The sequence below is a fragment of the Paroedura picta genome, chromosome 3 (genome assembly GCF_049243985.1).
Source record: "Paroedura picta isolate Pp20150507F chromosome 3, Ppicta_v3.0, whole genome shotgun sequence".
Taxonomy (NCBI): Eukaryota; Metazoa; Chordata; class Lepidosauria; order Squamata; family Gekkonidae; genus Paroedura; species Paroedura picta.
In genome coordinates, this window is record NC_135371.1 from 80,924,023 (window position 1) to 80,937,447 (window position 13,425).

At 46.7% G+C, this 13,425-nt stretch overlaps 1 protein-coding gene across 1 annotated transcript in view; it reads left to right on the top strand.

Annotated features, from left to right (window-relative positions):
- Positions 1–13,425, top strand: part of CCDC69 (coiled-coil domain containing 69) — an 82,639-nt gene that overhangs the window by 31,538 nt on the left and 37,676 nt on the right. The window contains exon 2 of the mRNA XM_077326530.1: positions 3,968–4,037. Coding sequence (XP_077182645.1) covers positions 3,968–4,037 — 70 coding nt within the window. The remainder of the gene's footprint in view (positions 1–3,967; positions 4,038–13,425) is intronic.

A 13,425-nucleotide genomic window follows, 5' to 3' on the forward strand; every position in this document is an offset into this window, starting at 1 on the left:
ATTCTGAGGCCACGTGCATTCCTTTTGAAGGGGTACATGAGAGGGGGGAGAGCTTTCCCTTCAGCCTAACTGCCTAGAGATGACCTGTACTTCCAGGGGATTCTCAGACCCCCCCAGGAGGCTGACTTCCCAAAACCTCAGGGGGATACAATGCTACACAGTAACCCATCCAAAGCCGCCATTTTTGCCTGCAGAGCTGGTCTGTATAGTCTGAAGATGAGCAGCAATTCCAGGACCCACCTGGAGGTTGGCTGTCCCTGGTCTGAACATATTCCTTGAAGTTTGAAAGTGGAGCCTCAAAGTGTGTAATGCCCCCACAGCTGCCTAGCACCCCCCTGACATATTTTAGGTCAAGAAAACATTGCAGAGAGGAGGTAAGGTTGCCAGATTGGTGTAGGTTCATCTTCTGGAATTCCACACTACCTAGATGTGCATAAACCTGACTAAGGTCAAGACTGCTGTGCACAGAGGGACCTCCTCTTAGGGTTGCCATCTTCCAAGTGTGGCTCTCTACCCCACCAGCCACACGGAGTCTGCTATGGGGTGAGGAAGGGAAGGTGATTGGAAACTGCTTTGAGACACCTGAAGCCTGCTGGGTCACTGCGACCCATTCCCAGTTCTCTCAGACCTCTCACAGCCCCACATCCCTCACAGGTTGTCTGTTGTGGGGAGACAAAGAGAAAAGGTGTTTGTAAACCACTTTGAGACTCCTTTGGGTAGTAAACAGCAGGGTACAAAAATCCAGCTCTTCTTCTAAAGAGCAGCCGTAAAAGAAGCATTTGGCAACATAACATTTTATCAGTAAAAAAATGGAGACAGAAGAAGCAGGGTAGACATCTGTGTACTGTGACTACCTCATGTGTTTAGGGCAGGGGGACAAGAAGGGAAATGATGTTGAATGCAGAACTGGGAGGAATTGGTTGCCATGTTTCCCCCTAAGAAGAGTCTCCAGTCTGATTTTCCCTTCACATATCTGAAGACATGGCTCTGGAAAGCTCATCTGTAACCACTATGCCACAATTCCCAAAGGTCAGTCCTCTCCCACACTCAGTGAACATTCCACACCACAGGTTCTTGACACCCATATCTCCACACCCATGGCCTCATTTGCCACCATGCCACCACAACCTCCCACACAACACACACATTCAACCCCATGCCCTTACAGACTGGACAACTCCTCCCCTTCCTCTTCCCACTGCCAAGCTCTAGCGCCCGTTGTATTCATGGATACAACGGGCTTTGCCTCTAGTCTTGGTATAAAAGGAGGGATAGTTAAAAAATATAGTCCTGGCTCCCAAGATCAGTCTACTATGGAACACCCCCAATAATGGGTTGCAGCTCATTTCACCATCCTGGAAGATGGAACAAAAAGAAGATGCTGAAAGTGAGCATCTGAAATAGGGAGTGGATGTGGCTGGGAGAAGAAATAGTGTGGCATTGGCAGGTACATAAGTCAGTCTGTCAGTCAGTAACCTTTTATTGGCATAAAATATGTATAAGACATATAAAAATCGGGTTTAAAATTTCAACAAAATAATAAAATAGGCCATGGGGTTACATAACCAAACAGATCTTAAAATGATTAAATAAACTATAAAATATAAAATACAAGGTAGGCAGCATATTATAAAAGCATCTTAGTTAAAACTCTGAGAACTAAAATGGTTACCTCTGGGTCTTTGTCAGAGAGCAGAGATTGCAAGGTCATAGATTTACTTACAGAAGGCTCGTTTCCCAGCAAAGCAACAAAGCTGTCATCCCGACACTGCTCATATAAGGGGCAATCTAACAAAATGTGTGAGAGAGAGTCAGGGCAACCAGAACCACACGGACAAAGTCTCGCATGGTATGGGATATGGTGGAATCTTCCCTCTAAGACCTTTGAGGGGAAAGCATTCATTCGTGCCAGGAGAAAAGCTCTTCTCAGGGGTGGGACATCAAGAAGATGCAAATATGTAGGCATAATATTTCTCTGCATAGTGATGCCAAAGAATGCTGGTGAGCAGACTCGAGGCTGGGTAGGTATGAGTTCCTGCTGCTCATGATCTTATATTCTCTGCTTAATAATCCGGAAGATACATTTTTCTTCCAGAGGTAGTAGGGAGTTCAGATCGATGCCAATGGAGACTAATTTTTGTTCAATAGCCTGGAACCATCGAAATTTAAGAGGGTCACTTTTTAGACAAGTTAAAAGGCTGCCAGTTTCTATTCTAAAAAATAGTCTGACCCAAAATTTAAAAGTAGCTATCCAGGCCCTTGTCTCTACCCTAATTTAGCTATCCAGGCCCTTGTCTCTACCCTAATTTAGCTATCCAGGCCCTTGTCTCTACCCCAAATTCTGTGCAAATGGCATGGTAGGAGACACAATTGGGAACCCCTGCAATTTGCCTATAGAAAGCAGGTTGAACACCCTCAGTAGATTTATTAAAGGCAGGAACCCATAAGGGGCATCCAAACAGGAGCTGGGACATTACTTTGGCATTAAAAATTTTAATTGCTGAAGGAATAAATCGGTTACCTTTCACAGAGAAAAAGAACTGTTTTATCAGGGAAGATGAGGATTTGGCCAGATTGATAGCTCGTTGGCAGTGGGAGCGCCAGTTCTGGTTATACTGGAAGGTAACACCTAGATACTTAAATGTGCCTCCAATAGACCAAGTCATTGCATGCCAGCTCTTAGAGAAAACCAAAACTTTTGTTTTACCATAGCTAATTTCTAACTTATTATCTTGGCAATATTGGTAAAAGGGGGATAAGTATCGTTGTAAGCCAACCCTTGTATATGAGAATATTGTAGGGGTACATAAGGATTTAAGGTTTAGCTTCCATCCCTGCCACCAGTTTTCCTCTGCCAAGTGCCTCCTTGCTTTTACATTCTCATTACCTCAGCAGATGGCAGCTGGGGCCATGTCTTTGCCCAGAGATACTATCTACTTCCACCCTGTGATACTGTAAACCGGAAAATTCCTGGCTGAAATCTCCCCCTGCTGGGAACTCACCAGATGGCCTTAGGCAATCCTTTATCTTTCAAACCTCTGCCGACAAACTGAAGATGACAGGGCTCACAGGGCTGTGGTCAGAATATCTGTGAATTGTTGTGAGTGTCCCAAAGCAATATATATACAGGTGCTATATATAGCTCTGTGTGTGTGTTTATACAGAGGGGGGGTGTCACGTTTAAAATCTATAGGTGCCTACAGCAGCCCCCGAGATGTTGATGTGGACCAGTTACATGAAGCCTTTAACTGTCACAGTGAAACTGGACACTGTTTTCCTCCTGTTGAGGCCCAAGTCTGCCCAAGGTGGTGGAAAGTGTCATCATGTTATGACTGACTTATGGGAACCCATAAGGTTTTCCAGGCAAAAGACAGAGGGGATTTCCCATTGCTTGCCTCTGCACAGGAGCCCTGGATTTTCATGCTGGTCTCCTATCCAAATACTAACCAGGGCCAACCTTGCTTAGCTTTGGAGATCTGATGAGATCAGGCTAGCATGGACCAACTATGTTAGGAAAATCTGCCCATAAGCAACAGTAAAGCCAGCTGAATTCCCCCACTGGTGACTTTGGGTTTTCCTCATGCATAGGATTCAGCTGATGGCCCATACTCTTAGAAGATAATTTCTCTTATCCCCAAACTGATTCTTTAAAATATGTGTGCTTTGTTTTTCTTCAAGGGTCATCAGAAGTTATTGGCTTTGAAAGCATGTTGATTCACTTTATTTTGTTGACCGTAGGAAGTGCTGCTCAGAAGTAAATCCCATATTATTCAATGGGTCTTACTCCCAGGGAAGTGTCCGTAATATAGGAGCCTTCATGTAACAGGGACCCAGATTTATGAGTACTTTTTAAAATTTTAAAGATATTGTTAAAGATATGAGACAGCTCTTTTCAGTTTCAGCTCAGATTAATGTTACACTACTACAGGGTTTATGAGCTGTGATTCTGTTTGTGTGTCCTCTGCAGAAACAACTCAAATCTCAGCATGAAAGGGGCAGGGGTTCCTGCGAACTGACAACCTTGAAGCTCTCTAAAGGTAAGCTGCAAATGGACATACAGAGGTCCATGACTTACCTCTGTCTTTTAAAAAAAAGCACTAAGTGTTGTTTTATTACAGTTCTTTTTCGTACATGTTGGCAGTATAAATTCAAAGGGACAAAGGCAATGAGTAAATCATGGATCCATCTGGCAACTATTAAGGTGACCACAGTGGCAGAAAGAAATGCTGTCAGAGTCATGGAAGTGGTTTGGTTTAGTGCCAAATGTTTGGATTGGTTATAGTCTTTCTTGAAAAGTAGGCTCCAGAAGGTAATGCTGGGAGGGGGACTTCTTTCAGTTTATGAGTTCCTTCTCAGTTCTGTCTTGCCCCCCTCTCCCCATGATGTTTAATCTGTTCCACTATATATTTCCGGTTAGGCCTTGTAGGAGGAGCGTGTCTCATGTCTTAAATGCCACTCAGCGTTTAATACCTACTCAGGGCAGCTGTCCTGCCCCTGAGTGCCTCCTCCTCTAACTGGCTTGCCTATCTGTCCAGTGGCCAGCCAGTCGCCTTCTGTCCCCCACCCCTGATCACTGCCTCCTCCCTCCACTTCCCTCCAAGTGGGAAGGCTGCAGATCCCTGCTGCATGAGAGCTGCCCCTGCCGGTGAGTTCCCTAACAACTGCCTGCAGTTTTTCCAGGTACTGGGGAGAGGGGGAGGCCATCAGCAGAATTCTTCCACTCCCCCCAATCTAGCGCCCATTGGATTCCTGAATTCCTGAAAGCTTTTGAAAGAGCTCACCCTGAGGTTTGATACAAAGAGACATTCATGTGCTAGTAACAAATGGATCCCTGTCCTTTCCATAAATCAAGGAAGTAATTGGAAGTTCTAAATCAAAGTCTAGACAAAGTGTAGGACCAATGAGGGTGAATAATCTGAAGCTTAATAGAGACAAAATGAATGTGGCCTGTGAGAAAAGCTGACAAGGGAATATGTGTTCCTCCTGTTCTGGATGCAGTTACACTCCACCTGAAGGAGTAGGTACAAAGCCTATACAGATGAGACTGATGAGTATAACAGTGCACTCTCTAAATCCCCAAATGAAAAATGTGAAAAAACAAGGATGAAGATAAAGTCATAGGATCTGTGTAATCAATATGACATTATGCATTAATTGTCATCATTATCCCTTGATGAAGGATTAGCTTTGTTTTAGATATGGTATTTGTTTATTTAAAACATTTTTATGCCACCTTTCCACCCAATCAGGGTCCACAAGGCTGTGAACACTAAAAATGTAAACAATGAAAAGTAGAGTTAAAATTATAAAATTCAGTTTAAAATACATAAACAGCACTAGGAGGAAGATCAATACTATTATTGGGGTATGGTAGAAGAAACTAAACGATCTTGGCCTGGTAGCAAAAACATCAGTAGAAAGAAATGGACAAATCTCTGTGTGGAGGGAGATCCAAAGTTTTGATACCATGACTGAGAAGCCTCTAGCCTCAAGTGATGAGGGTAACTGGACCAGGGAGGGTGAAACAGTCGCCCTCAAAGACCTAGCCCCTGCCAGGTTCTCTCCACCAGTCTCGTACAGCGGGGTAGGGCGGAGGGGTGGCAATCCTGAACCGAGAGGCTTTCTCCTTCAGGGCCCTTCCTGTGCCATCAATACCAGGCATTGAATGTGTTGGCCTCGGATGCGGATCAATCGAGAGCGTGGCCATCTGGCTAGTGTACCGCGCGCCCAATGCACTGCCAGATGCCCTTCCTGCCCTGCAAGGGGTGGTGGCGGCCTGGACGCTACAGTTCTCTAGTCTATAAGTCCTGGGGGACTTTAATGTCCATGCTGAGCTGCCATCCTCTAGAATCGGGCAGGACCTGGTGTCAACCATGACGACACTAGGGCTCTCGCAGTTTGTTGTTGGCCCCACCCATCAGGCAGGCCACACTCTGGATCTTATTTTTCGCATAGGTCTGTGCCATGGTCAGACCGCTATGCCCTGAAGGCTCGGCTAAGATTACCACCCCCTCCTCAGTTGGGCGCCGAGCAAATTTTAGCTCGCCCGCGGAGACTTATGGATCCAATTGGATTCCTGAACGCTCTGCGGGAACCAATGCCTCCCGGCACTTCTCTCAATGGCCTGGTCAACGACTGGCATGACAGACTGCTGACTGCCATTGATTAGATAGCTCCCCGACGCCCTCTCCGGCCCTGTCTCAAGCGGAACTCCTGGTACACCGAGGAGCTTCGCAACAAGAAACAGGAGCTGAGACGGCTAGAGTGAGTTTGGAGGAAGACTTGTGACGAAGCCTCGAGAACATCTTATATAATGCAGATGAAGGCCTATGAGATGGCGATGAAGTCAGTAAAATGCAATTTTTACTCGGCTACCATCACATCTGCAGACTCACACCCGGCTCAACTGTTTAAGGTAGCTCGATCCCTCACTGCCCTGGCTGAAGGGCAACAAAACAGTAGCCAATTGGATATCAGCTGTGAGACATTTGCAAGATTTTGCAGATAAAATCTCAACACTCCGCCACGACCTCCCTCCAACCTTAGATACAGAAAGTGAACTAGAAGCCCCTTGTCCGTCTTTGAAGAAAACTCTGAGTAACTTCAAATGACTCACGCTGACCGAAGTGGACAGGATACTAGCAACAGCAAGGCCAACCACATGCCCACTAGATCCTTGCCCATCCTGGCTCTTAAAAACAGCTGGCATAAGGATAAAGGGCCCCCTCCGGGAGATAATCAACCTATCTCTCACAACGGGAAAATTCCCGGAGCGATTGAAAGAGGCTGTGGTACGCCCACTGCTGAAAAAAACATCTCTGGATCCACGAGAGCCTAATAACTATCGACCCGTCCCGCATTTAGCGTTTCTGGGGAAAATGATAGAAAGGGCAGTCGCAAACCAACTGACGGAATACCTGGAAGAAGCTTTGGTCCTAGACCCATCCCAGTCAGGTTTCCGGCCTGGCCATGGGGTAGAGACAGCGCTAGTCGGCCTGACGGACGACCTCCGTCGCCAGTTAGACCGAGACGGGTCAGCACTGCTGATATTACTAGACCTCTCAGCAACGTTCAACACTGTTGATCATGAGCTCCTAGCTCGCCTCCTCATCGATGCCGGAATACGAGGGACAGCCCTTCAATGGCTGATCTTCTTCCGGGATTGTGGACAGAGGGTTGCAATAGGAGAGAGAACATCAGACCGCCGACAACTTACTTGTGGAGTCCCACAAGGAGCGGTCCTCTCCCCTATCCTATTCAGTATCTTCATGCGCCCTCTTGCACAACTGGTACGGAGGTTTGGGCTGGGTTGCTATCAATATGCAGATGACACCCAGATCCCCTGACTCTCCCCCAGAAGCATTACCTAGCTCCTGGAAGCCACTTGGAAGCCACACGAGATGGCTCAAGCAGAGTCATCTAATGCTCAATCTTTCAAAGATGGAGGTCTTGTGTCTAGGTAGGAAGGGCCCATGTGAGGAAGCGTGTCTGCCTGCCCTGGATGGTGTGCAGCTCTCTACGGCTCACTCCGCCAGGAACCTAGGTTTTATTCTGGACACTTCCCTCACAATGGAAGCCCAGATCACAAAGGTAGCACAGCTGGCATTCTACCACCTCCATTAAGCCAAGCTACTAGCACCCTACCTGGTTGAGTAACCCAGGAAATAATCTTCAGGCTTTGAGAACCCCCAGAAATGGTGCAATTGTGCAAAATACGGTTGGGAAGCATAGCTGTGTGCAAGCCCATCCAGGGCCTCCTAGGCCCATCACTGGTCATTTTGGGAGGGGAAGTGGGTTGACATGACTATATCTGGATATATGTATGTATAGTATAGTATAGTATAGTATAGTATAGTATAGTATAGTATAGTATAGTATAGTATAGTATAGTATAGTATAGTACATATCTTTAACTGTTCCTCGCGGAGTGGAAGAAATAAAACAGTAAGGGTACCAAGGGCGGGCCCTGTCCGGGATGAGGAAGGGTGCCGATAGGCCCCTTCCCCTGGACTGACAAGCGGAGGGCCGAATAGGGAGGCGCTTCGCACCTCCCAATTGGTCCCTCCGCTTGTCAGTCCAGCCCCAAACAGCCAATTAGCAGCCGGGCACAGCGCGGCTGCTGATTGGTTGCTTGGCCGGACAACAACCCGCCCCACCCCCCACCATAGCTTTTCTTCACTCCACGGCGGCCATTACTCTGCTGGCCGGCGAGAGCAAAGGTAGGCTCGCTGGCCCCAGCCCCGACGACAGCTCCCCAGACCCTGGGGAACCTGCTCGCCGGCTCGCTGAGCCACCCAGCGCCCTCCCCGGAGCCCGGGGAGCATTTTCCAAAGTCGGCCAGGGAGCCAAAATGAGCCGCGTATCGCCTTCCCTGGGCCTCGGGAGCGTTTTTCTTCGGTTTGCGTTGTTGAAAAACGCTCCCCAGGCCCCGGGGTAGGAGATCCGCGGCTCGTTGTTGGTTGTTGTCCGGCCAAGCAGCTGTGCGCGGCTGCTGATTGGCAATTTGGGGCTGGACTGACAAGCGGAGGGACCAATCGCTCCCTATTGGGCCCTCCGCTTGTCAGTCCAGGGGAAGGGGCCTATCGGCACCCTTCCTCATCCCGGACAGGGCCCGCCCTCGGTGCCCTTACTGTTTTATTTCTTCTTTATTTCTTCTTAAAGATATGTACTATACTATACTATACTATACTATACATACATACATACATACATACATACATATATCCAGATATAGTCATGTCAACCCACTTCCCCTCCCAAAATGACCAGTGATGGGCCTAGGGGGGTGGAAAGGGGAGGGGCCCTGGATGGGCTTGCATACAGCTATGCTTCCCAACCGTATTTTGCACAATTGCACCATTTCTGGGGGTTCTGAAAGCCTGAAGATGATTTCCTGGGTTACTCAATAGTAAAAAAAACAACATAGCTGCCCGAGCATTTAAGGCAAAGAGAGAACGAGAGAGAGAAAGAAAGAGAGAAGTGGATCAGCAGGTAAGATGTTTGGCTCAGATCAAGAAAGCCTGGGTTGAAGCCTGTGCTCAGACTTAGAAATATTATTTGCAATTATTATTAGGAAAGGGGTTGTGAATAAAGCAGGTAATATTATGATGCTCCTGTAAAGATCTGTTTTATGACCTCACTAGGACTAAAGCCCTTTTTAAATTAACGGGCAGAGAATTGCCGGGGCTTCTCCCACCTTCTCCTGCGGCTGGGAGAAGGCTAACAGCCACCCACCCGAGACCGGTTGGTGGATAGGGCTTCTCCTGGTCGCAGGAGCGGCCTTGGCGCATCCAAGATGCGGCAAGGGCGCGGCTGCGGACGGGAGAAGCCAGGAAGGCCCCCACCCGAGGGTGGACCATGGCCGGCGCTTCTTCCGGCCAGAGGAGCGGCCTTGGCACGTCGATGACATGGCGCGGCCACTTCTGTGACAGGGAGAAGGCAGAGAGGGCCCCTGGGGAGGGAGGGGAGGATGATAGGGGTTTATAAAATTGTGTGTGGGATGGAGAGAATTGCCAAAGTGAACTTTTCCTCCTTCTCTCAAAATATTAGAACTCGAGGACATTCAATGAATTTGATGGGCAGTAGGCTCAAAGCAGACAAAAAGAATTTTTCTTTACACAGAAAGTAATTAAAATGTAGAATTTGCTCCCAGAGGATGTAATGATGGCCACTGGAAAAAATAGGGTATTAGATTCATGGAGTATAAGTCTATCAATGGCCACTAGCCATGGTGACTGAGGGGAACCTCCCCATTCAGAGGTATTAATCTCAGAGCCAGGAGGCAACATCAGAAGAAGGCCTTGGCCATTGTTAGCAGTCCAGCAGAACAGATTGGCCTCTGTGTGAGACAGGTTGCTGGAATAGATGACTATAGGTCTGATCCAGCAGGGCTCTTCCTATGTTCTTATGTGAAATATAAATATCATTTCGGTGGGGGACATAAATTCCTAAGCGAACGCATTTCACATATATTATTTCCTGTAGAGTGTAAGCCCACATTTTTTCGAGTATTCATAATATTAGCCAATTCTAATATTACTCATTTTAGGCAGAATTCTTGTGGTAAATTATATTGTTGTTGAGTAAGGCGAAAATCTGGATGTAGTCTAAGGCTTTGGCAGCTGGGCTAGCTCACTTATCCAAGGATTTTTTCTTAAATAAGCAACTCCTCCATTTAACAAACAGCAAGTGGAGTTCGGCAGTGAGGGGGAAGCAGACGACTTTCTGAGAAGAAGGTGATTTCTAGCACCCAAGATAAAAGAACTTGCATAAGTTTGTCCAAAGAACTGCTTTCATTACTACTTAAGTTGTGTCGGTGCTTCTGTCTTGTATAGTTGAGAATTCTCCTGCTGCTGAGGGACACAGCATGGGGTTAGGGGGAAGGGGATTGTTCCCATTGTTAGTCTCCCAGAAACCCTGTCTTGTTTTTTTTTGCTTTTTCATGTTGCGTTTGCAAGCCCTTTTGAGGTGGACATTTTAATTGTGTTGGTGTGATAAAAAGTGCAGTGAAGTCACAGCTGTCTTATGGCAACCCCATAGGGCTTTTCAAGGCAAGAGACACTCATAGGGGGTTTGCCATGGCCCTGGAATTCTTGGGAAATCTCCAATCCAAATACTAGTATGGGCTGACCCTGCCATTTCCTGCCTCCATGTCATTGCCCTGGTATTTTTGGGAGGTCTCTCATCCAAATACTAATCAGAGCTGATCCTGCTTAGCTTATAAAATCATACTAACCTGAGCTATCCAGGTCAGGGCGTTGTGACACTACCCATTCATTTGTTCTCCTTACACTCCTGCATGCCAGTTGCATCCCATATATATGCACTTGATAGAAAAATAAGAAGGTACAAGTCATGAAAATGGCAGAAAAGGAAAGACTCTTGGGTTCAGTTTGAACAAGAGAAAAACAGTGGGGCTCTGAAATTCAGTAGGATCCCTATTTTGTACAAAAAGTTCATGGAGGTTTGAGTATGATCTTTGAGCAGTTCTGACCCATATGAGGGCTTTCCCCCTTTTCCTTATATAGCCATGGACTGGATGGATTCAGCAGTGGTCTTAAAGGAATGTTGGCCAATATAAGCTCAGACCAGGAATGATGGCCAATATGAGGCTCCAGATATAAGCACCAAGATTGCTTCGGTCAGAGTTCCACCAGTAATAAAATATTTCACATATATTGGCTTGTTTAATCCCTACAGAATGAAGACTGCAAATCAAGCTGACCTTTTTTGAGGTGGTGCCTATTTTGAGGTGGTGCCTATTCCTCACAGATACTCCATGGGCACCAAGAGTGGCCATGCTTGCAGTGCCAGCTATACATATACTTGCTTACCACATGTTATGTTGATTACATATGCTTTTGTTATCTAATTATTGCTTTTATATATAGATCTATATAGATATGTTAAATGAAAGCTTCCTCAAGTGCTTTAGGTGGAAAGAAATTAATTAATAAATATTAGCTCCCTATTACTGATCCAGCAGATACTGCCTAGCATGCCCTTGCCTAAGCAAAGATTTGAAATGGAGATTTCATACTTCATGAGTTTGGCTTCTGTGACAAATTATGTATTTCATCAAGGGAATAATGCACACCCACCGTATTTAGCTGGCTCTGTCATTTACCCAGGGAGGACTATTCAACATTCAAATACTTCAGCTGCGTTACTAAATGACTTTTGAATATTAAAATTCTCTTTATGAATCCAGGGTGTAGTCTGCACGGGGCTTTTTATCCACTCCAAGTTTGAATAAATCCCTCTCGTCTACACTGAATTAGATTTCCATTTTGATTTTGGGCACTTTAAATTTTCCCTCTGCAACATGCATAATTGATCCGAACCCTTCCTTTCCTCTGTGATATCCAGAAGTGGATATAAGCCTCGATATTGAAAAAAATTGCCATCAGTAAGTGTGCAGATTTCTGCTTTTTGGGAATTAACTTCCTAGTTCCTGGTTGCAAGGCTTGTCTTAAAGTGTGCTCCATTAGCCCTAATTTCTCTCAGCAGAGATTTGCCTATTGAATTTCTTTCCCCCTCCTCTGCTGTCTCCAATCCTCTCCTCCCCCCCCCCCCCGCATATAAGAAAGAAAGATACTCCTGCTGTGCTTGGCTTCCCTCCCCGCTCTGAGCTTCCCCAATCAAGAGCAGAGCACTTTCTGTTTCCATGAGGTGGGGTAGAGGAATACCAGAGTTCAATCAGAATTCAGCAGGATCCACAACAGAAAAAAGTAAGTGCAGAATCAGTCCATAACAATGGAACCTGGAAACTAGTGAAGCATAGCTTGCAGAAAGTTTCTGTATCAGTCTTTGGCATCTCCAAGTAAAGGCTTTTCCCATGAACACATCAATAACAAGGAAAATAATCTATGGGCAGTGTACCCTCTAAGCTGTCTGCCTGTGACGATGATGGTGATGATGATGATGATGATGATTTATTTTATTTTATTTATTTATTTATTATATTTATATACCGCCATCCCCGGGGGCTCAGGGTGGTTTACATAATAACACAAGAACAATACATGGAACAGTCTTATAAAACATTTGGGTAACGGTGCAAGAATAACATAATTGTAAACATATAACATTATAATTGTGTAACCAATAAACAATACAACGTTGCAACATACAAACAGGTCCAGAGTGTATAGGTGGTGTTCAGAGGGGGCGGGGAGCAGGGGCCCTTTGGTCACTGTTGGTTATATATATCTAGTCTCAACCGAATTCCTGGAGGAAGAGCTCCTCCTTGCAGGCCCTGCGGAACTGTTTAAGCTCCGTCAGGGCCCTGATCTTCTCCGGGAGCTCGTTCCACCAGGTGGGGGCCAGAACAGAGAATGCTCTGGCCCTGGTTGAGACCAGGCGGACTTCTTTAGGGCCAGGGACCTTTAGCTGGTTGGTAGCAGTGGAGCGCAGGGCTCTTTTGCGGGCGTAGGCAGGGAGGCGATCCCTCAGGTACACTGGGCCCTGACGGCGTATGGCCTTGAAGGTAATTACCAGAACCTTTAGTCTGATCCGGAATCCAACTGGCAACCACTGCAGTTGATGGAGAATGGGCCGGATATGGAATCTCCACGGTGTTGCAGTGAGGATCCTGGCCGCTGCATTTTGAACCAGCTGTAGCTTCCGGGTCAAGACTAAGGGCAGGCCTGCGTAGAGCGAGTTACAAAAGTCCAGTCTAGAGGTGACCGTCGCATGGATCTCTGTGGCTAGGTGTTCCGGGGCCAGGTAGGGCGCTAGTAGCTTGACGGAGGTGGTAGAATGCCAGCCGCGCTACTTTTGTGATCTGGGCTTCCATTGTGAGGGAAGTGTCCAGAATCACGCCTAGGTTCCTGGCAGAGTGAGCCATAGAGAGCTGCACACCATCCAGGGTAGGCAGGCGCGCTTCCTCACATGGGCCCTTTCTACCCAGCCACAGGACCTCCG